This window comes from Rattus norvegicus, chromosome 14, assembly GCF_036323735.1.
Source record: "Rattus norvegicus strain BN/NHsdMcwi chromosome 14, GRCr8, whole genome shotgun sequence".
NCBI classification, from domain to species: Eukaryota; Metazoa; Chordata; class Mammalia; order Rodentia; family Muridae; genus Rattus; species Rattus norvegicus.
The window spans coordinates 25086210-25102270 of record NC_086032.1 but is presented as its reverse complement, the minus strand read 5'-3'; the positions used below and the strand labels follow the sequence as shown (position 1 = coordinate 25102270).

Genomic DNA, 16061 nt, shown 5'->3' with positions numbered 1-16061 from the left:
CAGTCTCAACTGACCTGGATCCCCCGAGATCTCTCAAACACTGAGCCAGCAACCAGGCAGCGTCCACCAGCTGATACGAAGCCCCGAAACATATAAAGCAGAGGGCTTCCTGGTTTGGATTCAGTGAGAGAAGATGCACCTAACTCTCTCTAGAGAGACTTGAGGCCCCGGGGAGTCGGGAGGTCAGGTGGGAGGAATGGAGGTGGGAGGGTAGGTTCATCCTCTTGGACACTGTGGGGGCGAGGTATGGAATAGGGAGTGGATGGAGCAGGCTGGGAAGAGTATGAAATCTGGACTGTAAATAAGGAGTAAAAAGTAAAAATAAATAAAATTTTAAAAATTATGAAAGTATGGAATCTAATGATATATCCTAATCCTCAAGGCAGTGGCCCATTATTATATATCAATACAAGTTTATAAATAATAAATGCACCTCACTGAAAAACTTTCATGACAGAAATGAGCTATGCATATAGGGAATCATCTATTTGGAAAACGTCTCTACCATTGACCTCTTTAAATAGTCAAATTTGTAATTTCCAGTAATTTTATTTTCATTTTTTGAGAATTAGAATGAATTCATTATAAAGGCTATATAGAGAGTATATATACATGTATGCAAAATGCAAATATTTTCAAGCAATTTATGGGGATATTTGTTTTCAAAACAAAGTTACCCATCAATAGGTTTAAGCACTGTAATTTATAGGTTTTTAAAAATAGTTTTTATGGAATAAGTTTGACTTATTTAAATAGTTGGAATAAAATCATTGTTTAACATTTTGTTCTATTATAAAAGAAATGATTTTACAGTTAATGTCTTTATATTTTAAAATGTCTTCATTACAAGGAACATTGAACTACACATTAAAACAATTTTGTATATACTTTAAATTAAGAAACTGAAGATTTTTCTTGGGGTATTGTTCACAAGATACGCACCTGGCTCATGAATAGTGGCATGAATTTTTATAACCAGTACTGAAAAAGCTGTTGAATATTAAACGTCAAAATGTGTATGAAATGTAAGGGTCATTCATTACATTTAATAATTACTAATTACTGAATTTCTTAGAGAAAATATTTGAGCCAATTTGAAAATATGTTAACACATGTTTTAATAAATAATAAAACTCACATGCTTTGTGAAACTTCTGTTTGACATCATAAATAGTTGACGTTTGTGTTACCTGAAAGAAGGAAAACAATTATAAGAAAAACATGATGATTGCTAAACAAATATTTAATAAGCTGACATTGGTAAAATGTCATTAAATTTAAATTTTAATAACTTTAAATTTTTTATTGGATATTTTTTATTTACATTTTAAATGTTATTCCCTTTCCCGGTTTCCCAGACATAAGCCCCCTCTTCCATCCCTCTCCCCTTCTTCTATAAGGGTGTTCCCCTTTTTAAATTCTACTTTAATACTACATTTGAAATTTTTATTTACATACACCAATAGTAGTTTAAGTACAATCAACATATTCCTCTAAAGCATATCTTTAAAATTTTCATCTTTTCAAAATATTGGGTTTCTGTTCTCAACAATAAGAAGAATATTGAGTAAAAAGTTTGACTGATTAAAACGAAGCAAAATGATTTATTGAGAGACAGGTGCTGTATGATGTGCATTTGACTCATACAGAAGATACATTAAAACTTTTATGATACATAGAACCGTTTTGAAACAAGTCGTTAACATGATCTCATTATTCAATTTATGGTATAATGTTCCACAACAATTCTCAACTGACTACAATAAAAGTACACTAAAACACATACATCATATAATAGGTTTACCGAATTTTTATCTCTATTTACTGAAAATAACTCATTTACAAATGCACCTGGGTTTTACTTATTTACATTTGGAAATTACTGATGCTAACAGTTTCATCCTAATACATCAAGCCATGATAGTGCTTCTTGACTTTCAGTTTACATCAATTTTCAGAGTTCAAAATTCTTTTTTACCACTCATTCCTTTCATTTACTAATGAATAGTCTTTGAAAGTACAAAATAATATCACTTATTATGACTTGATTTTTTTTTCTCCAGTGGTTTAGGAGATTGGTGAAATATATGGTTATCATGTAAGTAAACATGGTTAACAAGATTGGGTGATTGATTTCTATATATGGATATTTTAAAAATAATTCAAAAGATGCATGAGAGATCATGCACAATAATAGTTATCCAATTGCTTTGCAATGCATTACAGTCAAACTACAGTTAACAGTAGATATATTTAGTTTATGTTCCCTGCTTACTGAAATTATGACCAATATCTCAGTACTGTTAAGATGTTTATGTTATTGACAGCTACCACCCTTGGCACAGACCCAGGTAGGCTACCTGTACTTTCCTTCCCTTATTCCTTTCTGATGCCCAGTTTTTCTTATGCTTCTCACTGAAAATGCCTCACTCCATCCTCCTGACCCATGCCCATCTCTTTGGCACTGGGCTGCCAATCCTGGTACAGAAGCAGACTACTCATAGTTCTTCATCTTCTCACTGCCTCAGCTATTCACCCCATTCTTTTGTGACAACCCATCTAATCAGACTCACTGTCTTCTATGGAGCTCACAGCTATCACTATTGGTAGAGACCAGTGCACACTAACTATGCCCTCCTTTATTTATTCCATTCTGACTCCCTTAGGGTACCAATATTCTCGCCTTTGCTGCCCAATTCAGCCTGTCCTCCCAGATCACTCGATTCCCTTGAGACTCACTGCCTTCTGTGGTAGAACAAGGGTTACCTATTTCTCTGTTCTTTCAATTCTCCATGGAGCTGGATACCAAACACTCCTGTATAAACCTCACAACTCAGTCCAGTTTCACTACCACAAAGCACACAATTAATTTGGGTCTTCTCCGAGTACTAACCAAGATTTCCAGTCAGCACTTCAGATCTGTTTTCAGTTGGAATCTGAACACTAAAACTCAAGTGACGCCAACACTGAAAGATATCACTATGATACTGATACACAAGATTTCATACCGTATAATAGCAATCAAAGACCTGAACACCCACATGGCGTCAAGAAACATCATACACATTTTAACTCCAGATACAAAGATATACGCTCAAAAACACAGAAACATACAAGTGAGATAATATGCCTTTTCCAGAAACCAAAACTCCTATTTTAATATTCTCTTAAAAACTAGTTTGGCTAAAGTATAAGACAATGATTTCAAGATAGGAACTATGAATGAGGTCAAGGACTTCAAAGAGGTTATGAATAAATACCTCAAAGAAGACATTATAAAAATGAATTAAGGAAAACAATTCAAGATATGAAAATATAATCTCATAAAGAAACTGAATCATTAAATGAGAAATTGAAATATAAGTTTAAGTAAGACACTCAAGAAATAAAGCAAAATCTTAGGGGAAGTCTTACTAACAGATTGAATAAAGTGGGAGAAATAATTTCAGATTCTGAAGAGAAGGTAGAAGAAATCAATTGGAGGATCCATAAACAAAGTATGGAAAGTTTGTGACTGCTAAGTCAATGCCCCAGTAACTTTCTCTGAGTGGCCTTTCCCTTTCAGACAGTTTTCATGAATCTCCTACAGGATAACTGAATATCACATTAATTTAGTCATTGTCATAAGTCATTGTTATATATACAAATAAAGAAATACTTGTGTGTTTCTCTTCTTTTGCGTTTGTTGTGAGAAGATTCATGAGTGTGTTAATACACACACAAAAAAACATACATGATATGTATTCACTGATAAGTGTATATTAGTCCCAAAACTCACAATACCCTTGATTTACTACACAGACCATATGGCGCTTATGCAGAAGGAAGACGCGGGTGTGGATGCTTCAGTTCTACATTGAGTTGGGAATAGGATGAGAATGGGAAGTGGAGGAAAAGGAACCTGGGAGTGAGAGGGGACAGGGAGGAAATAAGGGGGCTGCATCAGGTACTGGAGAGGACCAGAAAGAGGCACAGAGGGTCAGAAAATTGAATACCAAAATTTAGCAGTGGGGGATGAAGAATTTGGGACAGCCACCAGGGAAATGTGAAGCTACCAAGACCCATTAGGGATGACTTTAACTGAAATGGACAGTAAAGGGGAGATAAAACCTGTAGAGACCACCTCCAGTAGATAGGCAAACCCCCATCCAATTGATGGGGCCACCCACCCATCTCAAAGTTTTTAATCTAGAAGTGTTCTCATTCAAAGGAAAGACAGATACAAAAATGGAGACAAGACTGAAGGAAGAGCCATCAGGACACTGCCCCACCTCGGGATCCATTCTTTCTGCAGATACCAAACCCAACAGTGCTGCTGTTACCAAGAGGTGCTTGCTGATAGGAACCCGGTGTGGCTGTTCCTTGGAAGGTTCTTCCAGTAACTGACCAATGCAGATGTGGATGCTTGGAGTCAACCATCTTCCTGAGCTCAGGGACCCCAGCAGGGATCTGGTGGAAGGACTGGAGGAACAGACAGGAATTGTAACCCCATAGAAAGAACAATGTCAGCTGGCCTGACCACCCAGTGCTCCCAGGGACTAGACTACCAACCAAAGAGTGTACAGGAAGGGATTCATATGGTTCCAGATACATATGTAGCAGAGGATGCCCTTGTCTGATGTCAACGGCAAGGGATGCCCTTGGTCCTGTGGAGATTTGATGCCCCAGCGTAGTTGGAGGCTGGAGGAGTGGGGAGAGAGAAGGTGGGTGGTTTATGGAGCACCCTCATAGAGGCAAAGTGGAGGAGCGAGAGCATGGATGTGGGATGGGAAATCATTTGAGATGTAAACGAATGGAATGATGAATTAATGAATGAATCAATGAATAAATCAATCAATGACTCAATGACTCAATGAATCAATGAAAGACAAACTCCCAAACTGGAAACTTTGAAATTATCATCATTAACATTTCTTATAAGAAATCAATCACAAACTAATAAGCGAGGAAGGTAAAGCTTTCTAATTGGACCAAGTATGTGCATATGAAATTTAGCAGATTGCAGTTGAGGCTTGACTCACTGCTCATTTACTAACATTTACGTTGATGAAAGCAAAATTTCCTGCAAAAAATTGAAAGTTGTGACTACATTTCCCATCTGTTGTTCTTTTTAAATAAACTATTCATACTATCTCTGCTTGCATAACTATATTTTTCTCATGTGTCCTAGAGCTACTAAAATTGAACAGACATCTCTGATGTACTGTCAACAGTATCTTTTTGAAAATGAAGTTGTTATAAAAAGAACAACAGCCATTTCAACCTGTTTTTTAAAAATTTGCAATTTTTGATCCAGAAATCATCTGTGAATATTGGGAAACTGTTCTCCCAAGTATAAAAGAAAACAGAATAAAGATAAGTTGATAACAAATGTTTAAATATTAAGATGTTATAACACTCCTCGGAGGAATGCATAATACACTCGAACAGGCTTCAGTGACTAGCAAGAACTGCCACTTAGTAGTTTTAAAACAGAAGGAAAAACATTGCCCCAAGAGTATCATACCAAGGATTAACCTAGAAAAGAACAGCAACATCTGTAAATTTCTATTATAAATTTTTAGTTTATAATATTGGATAATAAGCTGAAAAATTGCCTTAGAATTTATAAGAATTTCTTAAACGAGCAAGTAACATTTTAGTACTGAGATTAATAAAATCCCAGCTTATTTAAGATTTCATTTTCAATTAAGTTTTTACTTAAGAAATAGTGGAACAGATTCTTAGCTAAACAGTTCTCTAGACAGAAGATCTTATCTATTACTCTGTGGCTGTGGATGTAAATCATCTCCTGGGCTTGCTTTGAAGGCAGGAAAGCCTATGTTTGATCTCCAGCACCACATCAAACAGTAGGATGGGTGCTCCTTTCCTCCTAGCACTTATAAACCGAAGGTGGAGGATTCGAACATTCAGAGTCAGTTTCAGAAACACTGCAAGCCTGAAGCCAGTCTGAGTGATATAAAATTGTCTCACAAGGCAAGCTGCGTGAAACTCTACAGAAAACGTGTATAGATTATTACTATTAATTAATAAATTAAATAGGAATATAAGCTGTTCAGTATGAATTATCTGTTAAGTCAATATCTATTATCGATTACATATTCATTTGCAAGTATATGATTCTTCTATCATAAAACATTTATGTATCATAGTAATCCTTCCACAGATACCAAATATACCTTTCTGTCAAAAGTTGAGCACTAATATGTATGTTAACTTCTCTCAAACATGTACCCTAGAAATTTAAGAAATATAGGCATCTGCATAAATATGATTATAAACAATAACAAAATAGTTCTAGTAAGTTACATGAAACATTTACTAGAAGTGCAGCTTAAGACAGAAAACTAAAGAAAAATATTTTTAAAAAATAATTTTAAAGGTTTACAGTTTTCCCATGTTCAGAGTAGATTTAGCATCACATCTGTACTGACTTAGGTTTGATTTCTGATTAAATTAAGTTCAGATTGTAACTTTTATTCAGGGATGTTTATGACAAGCAGGTAATAAATCTGTATCCAGTGATGCATTAACCTGTACAGACAAATAAATAGCTCATCAAGAAAGCAATTTGTCAAATGCCTTTCTAGAAAAATTGCTAATTACGTAAGATTAGGAGTTTCACAATCAAATAATGGACAACTGCAAAGTTACAGGCCTTCAAAGAGGAAAAAAAATTTAAATGTTCATTTCAGAAGCTTTAAAAGCACATAATGACAAAGATAAACGGTCACAAGAGCACAATTCTTAATTAATTCCTGATTTATACAAATTGAAAAGAGAATGGAAACAGAAGTATAACATTCTTTTAACAAAAAGAAAGAACAATGCCAGATGCACAGACAATTCAAAACAAATCTCTTGAAAAGAAGATACCTGACTCTCAAACACATCACACTGTAACTGATGGGTCCATCAGGTCACTTCCTTAAATCTCAGCAGATTAACAGGGCTTATTTAGCATCAAAATACACCAATAAAGCATGATTCTAGTGGTTTGGAGCCTGAGAAATTTGCACATAGAAAAACCTTAAGGGGACAACTTTTTTATTTGCTTTCTTGGGTAAACTCGTCTAAGGCATCTTTATTGCATGATGGCTTTTGTTAAAACTTCAAAGGTCAACAGAGTAGAGCACTTAGAGGGCATAATTGTTCCTTTAGGAAATTGCCATGCTGTCATGATGACCTTCCCATGTGGTGAAGGCATTGGGCACATTAAATGGAAGAGTTTTCATTAGCTCTTCTAAATATCATAATATGTATACATATACATTTGCACATGGAGGCCATGGAGGAATGCTATTTACTGGCTTGCTTCCCCTGGCTTGGTGAGCTTGCTCTCTTATAGAACAAGACTACCAGCCCAGGGACGGCACCACACACAATGGGCTCGGTCCTCCTCGCTTGATCACTAGTTGAGAAAATGCCTTACAGGTAGATCTCATGAAGGCATTTCCACAAGTGAGGCTCCTTTTTCTGTAATAACTACGGCTTGTGTCAAGTTGACACACAAAACTAGCCAGTGCACGCGCACACACACACACACACACACACACACACACACACACACACACACACATACACACACACACACACACACATATATATATATATATGCAAAACAAAACAAAAAACATCATTAAAAAATACTGTAGTGGAACTCACCTAGAACCATGTTTATAGTTTATTTTTTAAAAAGTTTGTGTTATGTTTACTTGTGTCAGATGACACGTACATGCCATTTGAAATAATAGGAATATCTGGAGTGTGAAAAGACTTTGGTTCAGTGTGAGCTCAAGCTAGTGTCTGAGACAATGGCTCACTTCTGGAATATAATCAGTATGCAGCGTTTCCTTACTTGGTTTCTGGGAGTTCCTCACATATCAACAGGCATTGATGTTCAGGCTCTTATATCAAATGAGCATGACATTCACAAAGATTCCATGTACTTCCTCTCATTTACTTTGACCCATCCTTCAGTTACTTTAAGTATGTAATGTATGACAAACAAGATGCAAATAATCGCTTTGACTTTCAGAGAATGATGATGGCATCAAAGATTCGGCATGTGTACTCTGTACTGTAGAGAGGCTCTTTTTCTGTAAATCTTAATCTGTGGGTGATCAAATCTGCAACGAAGAGCTCATTAAAATAGAAGGAGGAATACTTGTTGAAGAAAGTGCATATAAGCAGCAGAGCAGAGAGTAAAAAGAAAATCTTAAAGAAAGGAGAAGATGAATATGAATAAAAGTTTTTTAAGATTAAAGGATTGCAAAATATTTTTGAGTTTATTTAACAATAGTCAATTCAACAAACTTTAATGAGTATACCTTCACATAACTGGCCATGCTGATTTGGGTAGGATTGTAGAAGGATTCAATGCCTTTGGCTCAAAAGGCTGATGAGTGTTGAGAGTTTAATGGACTATTCTGGGGAAACTTCGGAGATGGGATGGCTAGGGAAATGGAGCCATAGGAGACTTTGCATGTGAAGAGTTAGAGTGAAGTTTGGGATTCCTTCCAGACTTATCAGAGCCAATTGTATTTGAATGGAGAGACTGTGGAAGTGAAACCTTTACTTTCCTATGAAAATAGATGCAGGGTAGTTGGACTTATTAGGAAGAGACCAGTATCATAACGAAGAAACCTTCTGGTAAGTACTTCCTTGGGATAGCTCATAGGGGATATTATTTACAGATGGCGAACCTTGCCCCTCAATCTGTCAAACAAACTTACCATAGGTAAATTTCTCCCATGCAGTATTGGTTCTGATGGCATCAACGCAGCAGAAACAACAGAGTCGTGATGACAGAACATGACATGGACGATGGCTTAGTAATTAGGGAGCATATTACTCTTCTATGTGATCATGACTTTGTTCCCAATATCCGTGTAGTGTATTTTATAATTATATGTAACTCTACATCCACAATTCTGAAACTACTTCTCTGCACAGGCATTTGTACCTGCACCTATGTACACATACACACACATGCACACACACAGAGAAAGAGAGAAAGTACATACACACTAATTAAAATAAAATAAAATCAATACTGCTTATGAGAGCAGAGGTAGAGTTTGAGTTAGGACAAGTAATTTTTCAAAGAACTTCTATCTAAACAATAGACTTCTCCACAAAGCCTCTTCCCTATCGATTGTTAAATCAGTTCCGGACAGAATTTCCCTAAAACCAACAACTAACACACTCTGGTTGATTTGACAAAGAATATTTAATAAAAAGAATACTTATAGTATTTTCTATTTTAAAATGTATTATTATTACATATGGGCATGATGTATGTGTTAGTACGCATGCTAGCCTTTCTACTTGTCTGAGCCAAAAAAGGAAAGGAAGTAAATCATTATAATTTAAGCCAGTAAATTATATCTGTCCTCGGTCCGGAACTGTTCTAGGACATGAAGCAGCGTCTTCCCTGCACCCCCTCCATCTATGTCAACCAAACATACTTTGCAGATTATCATATCCCCTACTTTCTATGTATCCAGTTCGCTATCCACTGTTGATCAAATGCACATAAATATTATGTTTGCAAGGAGGGTCCCTTCTTCACAAATTGCTAAGCCCTCCATCTCACTCATTGTAGAGATTTCCATTGTATAGCCAACACATAGTTTAAACATAAAAAGTTTCTCTTACATAGCAATATATTTAAATGTAAATGTAGACTTAACTTGGTTAAATATACACAATAAAAAACTGTAATATAACAACTAAACTTATGAAGATGGTCCCTGTCACTAATGGGTTGATGGAGAGGGAAATATTTGTTGGCCAATTAGGTTTAAAATTGAATTTAAATAGTTGTTAAGATTAAAAAATTTTGGAGGTCTTTACAGAACAAGCAGAAAATGCTTATTAAAGCACCAGTAGTTAAAAATAACTAAAAGAAGATTTTTTACGTTTTCCATACAAAACTATGATGAGTATTTATTTTATTGTTCCTATATATCTAAATATACTACATGTATGTTTCTTATATAAATAGTGTGTTATCTATTGATATGACAATTAGCCTAATATCTTATTCCACAATGCATACATCTCTCATAGTAGCCCATAATACCCATAAGTACACACTAGTGTTATGTCAAATAAAAATGCTATGGAACTTAAAAAATGGAAATATGCTTTTCAATAATTTTGTGATTTCTTTTTTTAGTTTTGATATGAGGGCTTTTGCTTGTCTTATTGAATATCATTTATCTTGTCTGGTTGATGTCTCTTAGAGGCCTGCACTTTTCTGAAGTAAGCAGAGGGAGAGTGGATCTGGGGGAAACTGGAGATATGGGAGGGCTGGGAGGTACACATAGAGAGGAAAATGTAGGTCATCATGTAATATTTGAGAGAAAAATCTATTTTCAATAAAATAAATTAAAGGGATATTAAGTCATAATTTATTGTTTTACTAACATAAGGCTAATGTTTTATTCATTTTTACTATTTAACTAATGTAACTTTATTTCACATATGTAAAAACATAAACTATACAAAACCCTTCGGCTATATCAACTCGTTGGGAAAATACATAGTTTAGTGTTTCCTATGCTATAAAGAGTAAATGATAGTATTCCATTTTTAGAATTAAGATATATTGAGCAATTAAAGAAATCACTCAGCTTTCTAATAACATTCTGATATATCTGAATTACATATTCATAAGCTGCTCGCCATATTTTTCTATAGCACAGAAAATGCAGGAAAAAAAAACTAAGCAGAGAGGAATAATTGTGGAAGAAAGGGAGGATACTGGTGAGAGGTAGAAGAAAAGAAGTAAGACCTGTTATTGACATTAATGTAAAATTTTGGAAAAAATACCTAGAAATCTCTCGAAAAATACATAACCATTTTAGATCAGATAAAATTAACACACTGGCTAAAATTTGCAAAATATATTTAAAGTGGCACCACTTACAGTTTTAAATATTTTTCAGAATTTTGGATACAGTATTTAAAGACACTATTTAAGGCAGTCTAATTCTAACATTATCTCTACTGCTCTGTGGCAGTAGGTCATAGGTGGACAATTGGAGAGGTGTTCGTGCTTTGTTTTTATGAGTCATTTAAAAAGATTCTCTTGGACAGAAGGGTAAACAAAAATACAATAACCTCTGTCTCTTTTGAATAAAGATCAAGGAGAACAGAATGGGAAGACATTAGACTATCTATCACTCACATTGCTTTCTGCCCTTGCTCGTTCTTGAAAGAGTGACTTAGCAGCAGGCCAGCTTCTGGCATTTTTAGATATAGGAGCCAAAGATAAGAGCTGTGTTAATGATTCACCATTTCCTTAAAATTATTTTTATGCAGCATCTTCTATTTTGATGTTCCAACAATCTCTTAGCAATGACATTAAACAATGTATTTAAAATTCCTCATTGTATCATCGTTAATAATTTATATTGCTTTAGTCATTCATAAAAAACTTAATTAATAAACATCTAGATGACTCAAGAAAATTATGACATCCTTACCATCATATTAAAATTTTCTACTGATTAATGATACACTAATTTAAGGATAAATTTTATTCAACTATCTTTAGAGTAAATGCAGAGAAATCTTTCAATAATGGAATAATGTAAAAGAATGTCTTCCTGTGGGGATAGATTTATATTTGCCTTAATTACAGCTAGGAAATCACAAACCATTTTATACTGCTCCAACTTAAAACTATCATTCTAGAAGAATAGAACAATATCCAGACTCTTGAATGGGGGTCATCTACTAAATACATAACCATTAAAACTGTACCAAGCTCTTGATCTAAATGCAAAAGATGCCGAAGGGAAAGAAACAATAAAACCTGTGAGTTTGTAAATCCAACATACTGTAATCAGACCAAATTTGGAAGGAAAAATAATCTTCTATAGTAACACCTGAGGAGACTATGGAGGGAAGGCGTGTTGGAACATATTAAAGGCTCAGCCTCAGAAACAGCCTGAGGGAAAATGTGACAGGGAAATCCAAAAGGAAGGCATGGCCTAGTTACCAGGTGGAGTGTATTATCTGACACAATGTAACAGCTAGCTCTGGTTGCCATGTAGGGAACACACTGTAGGTGATAATGACATATGCAGGCTGCAGATTTGAGCACCCTGGCAGTGGAAGTGGCAGGGATTTGTCACAGCCTGGATATACTTTGAAGGTATTGTCAAGAAGATGGATTGTGTGTGGAGCATGAGATTAAGGGATGAGTCATGACTCCCACAAGTAGCTAAAGAGTTATTTGAAGGGTAGTTTCCGTTTATTTACTTGGAGATCTCTAGGGAAGCTAATTAGTGGAAGAGCTACACAGAGCTCACTCCTGGAATTTGGAAATACTATTTTAAACTAAATATATCAAATATCTTATCAAATCACAAATCTGTCATAGTAAAATAAATGTATTAGCCTTCATTTCTTTAAAGTTCATATGAAGAAATACTGTATGTCTAAATCACAAGTATAATTAAAATATAACTTTGTTCACACCATGTTTAAGGCACTGTCCTAAGATGTCCCACGTATTATCAGCTTCAGATATGCTAAACTATGCATGACTAGTAAAAGATACAGACACATAGGAGAGGATGGAGACCATGATGATGATAGACAGACAGATAGGTGGTAGGTTGGATCATAAATGCCTGATGAGTTGGATGACGATGAATCAACAGAGATCAAAAGTAAGTACATTAATTTTTAGAAAGTCAAAGAAGTACTGTTATAGTAAAATGGTTTTGGCGTTAAACACAAGTATCCTGAAAAGATTTCTATTTGGTTAATAATAGAAGATGCTGCAATCCCACTGTGACAGTGTGATTGTAAGGACTGGGATTCAGCAGTCTTTCCACTGCTGCTCTGGATTCTGTAAATTCCAGTTCTGAGAACTAAGGAAGATAAAGGCCTGGGTGAGTTGGACCTGGATAGAATAAGAGAAGAGAAGCACAGAGAGTAACAAGAAGAAGACTCGAAAACGTGACATTTCATATTTACTCTATACTTTTCATGAGAAAGATCAAAAAAAGTATAAAACTACCAATCAAAATCAGCTATTATAATTAAAACTTCAAATTATTTGAAATTATTAAAGGACAACCAAAACTGTACTTTTATCCATCTCTTTACTTTCATGCACCTTCATCATGATGGAACCCTCTTATGACACAAAACAAAACAAAACAAAACAAAACAATCGCAGAGTAACCACTCTTAACAGTGCAAAACCAGAGGTTTAATCTAATATGCCAAAATCTTATAACATGTGTAAATGGATGTGGCAGCTAGTAGTGCTTAGCTGGCTTAGTATCCACTGTGCTCTGGGTTGGCTTTTCCAAAAGGAAGGAAAACAAACAAACAAACAAACAAACAGTGGGGCAATGGGTATAAAGGAAGAGAAGAATGAAAGAAAATTGAAAGTAGGGTGGTGAGGAATCCAAAGTCAACTCTTTATTAGAATAGTTGTTTCTATAAAATTATACCACTTAGATGTGAGCCCCAGGATTTTACAGTTGAAGGGTGAGATTCCTAAGAGGGTAGTTTCCTATTATTTTATTTTATTTTTCTTTTCAGTTTAATTAATATCTATGAAAATGAAATTTACTCTTATTTCTTCAAGGATGATATCAGATATGAGAATGATAATTAACAAGTGTTTACCTTTCTTACTTTAAGGTAAAAATCCTTATACTCTCTGCCATTTGCTATTGTTTAACTCAATCATTTGAACGTTTTATCCATTCAGACATTTAATAGGAAAATGTTGCAAATGTCAGCTGTTTCTAGAGAAGACTTCGAGTTACAACAATTTTCTTATTCCTACAATAATGTTTCAAAAATCAAAGGAAATACTTTTATATCAAACAGAAACAGATTACATGAAGCCAATAGATAGAATTTTCTTTATCATAAAACATATTTCTCACTTACAGAAATATAGATGTATATGATTTGCAACTATGTACACGTAGATGATTGGAATCTCCTTAGTGTTACTTGTGACCTGTATTAAAATATACCAACTTATAGGTTTTTTTGTACCTAAAAGTAAGTCATTATGTACAAGTAGTAAATTACCGCTATTACCAGAGTTAGTAATTTCAAAGATATATAATGTTTTTGACAGTTATGAAGAGCAGTGAACAGTACTCTTATCTAGCAGTCCACCTGCAGCATGTGTAAATAGAATAAGTGATTGGATATTTTGTTTTGACAAACAACAACCAGTAGTGTTTCTATAAAACAAAATATATGAGTTTTTTGAAAATATCAGTGCTGTAATGAATTAAAGTTGCTGTCTTTTCAAATATATGAAAAACATTTTGATGTATGATACATGCCCTTAAATCTCCAATAAACATATGTTCTTACTCCATTTTTCTAATCTAAGCTATACAGATTACAGCATTCTTCTTGAAACATCTGTGCCTGCAGATGCAGAGAGAGAGGACACTTTAAAACCTGCATTCTTTAAGAATTTAAAGACTGCTCTTAAAAAGGTAAAATCTTTAGAAAAGTAAAGAAAATTAAACAGTATACTAAAATGTTTACAATTTGGACACATAGTAAATACTTTTAATTTTTTTTTTATTTTTGCTTCCTATTTTCTACAAATACTTCTGAAATGTTATAGGTTTTATTGCTATAACATCATGAAAAGAAAAAATTTTGTTGTGTTTTGTTCTGTTTTTACTTATGGATTATGGGCAGTAAGCAGAAATTAAAATGATTATTTATGGTAAATATGAAAATGATGCAAATGTTTCTTCTTGATACAGTATATAAGGCATCTTCTTTTTCACTCAAGAATTAAGTTTGATAATTAGAAATGCATTCAGCAAAGTCCTGTCTTTTAATTTTGAAGTCAGTAATTTTGAGTCTAATAAGAAACATTTAAGAAGAAAATAAAGCTTACCTTATCCACAATACATATCTGTTTTCTTGTATGAGCATCCAGTATTTCGATCTCAAAGTGAGTCGTTTTTGAATGTTTGACTGCTGTAGTAGTTTTTAGCGGGCCTGCTGAGAGTACAAGTTGTGACAAGGAGTGGAAATTTCTTGTATTATTCTTCATTGTGAACTGTGGAAGTCCCTGGAATAATAATTCCCTCTTGCGTTCCAGGGACTTGTGCCTTTTGAACATTTTGTGAACTAGCAGGGGAATCTGGCATGTAAACAGGAGACACTTGCACGAGTCCTCCCGTTGCGCCTGTTAAATACTGCTGTGGACGCCCTGGAGGTCAAGTGGCATGCCATTCCAGCGGTCTAGTTTTATTTAGCAGGCTAGAAAACAATGTCTGATCTGATTTCTATATATAACACTATTGAGAACTGCTGCAGTGGAGTGCATTGACTTCTGCATTTGAATTATTTCTTGCTTTCTCTCTTTATCTCTGCTACTTATGAGCACTCTTATCTGGAATTCCAAAGCAAAGAAGAACAGAGTGCTTTTATTATCTCTCAGTTCCCGATACAGTAATCTTCAAACCTATTACATCCTGGTTCGCATTCATCCAATATTATACTCTAGCAGGATAACACCATATACAGTCAATTATAAAGCTTGCAAAATATTATAGGATATATGTAAATTCAGTCTACAGTTAAGGTCATAACATATACATAAAGCCAATTATAGGATGAGTTTCACTTAGTGACAGAATTAGAAACATTGCTTAGAATGAAAAAAAAAAACTGGCAGGCATCATATATTGTAACCACATAAAAGACAAACTGAGATACAATTGAACAATACTCTTAAATATATATATATATACATACATATGTATATATGCATATATATGTTATTTATGAGCATATGTGTGTTTATATGGATATATTTATATATAAGATATATATCTTTATCTATATAAAAAGATATATAAAGAAACATACATATATATGTAAACACACATACATTTGTGTGCATATATATATTAGTCATGTGTGTGTGAGAGAGAAAGAAATAGAGAGGGAGAGAGAGAGAGAGAGAGAGAGAGAGAGAGAGAGAGAGAGAGAGACTCATGTTTGACAGATGTAAAGAGAAAATTCTGTGTATA

At 34.4% G+C, this 16061-nt stretch overlaps 1 protein-coding gene across 1 annotated transcript in view; it reads right to left on the bottom strand.

The window, feature by feature from the left end:
- The window catches only part of Tecrl (trans-2,3-enoyl-CoA reductase-like), a 73028-nt gene extending 57687 nt beyond the window's left edge, over positions 1–15341 (bottom strand). Inside the window, 2 exon segments of the mRNA NM_001108860.1 lie at positions 1139–1190; positions 14918–15341. Coding sequence (NP_001102330.1) covers positions 1139–1190; positions 14918–15145 — 280 coding nt within the window. The 5' untranslated portion in view covers positions 15146–15341.
- Positions 15342–16061: the final 720 nt, after the last annotated feature.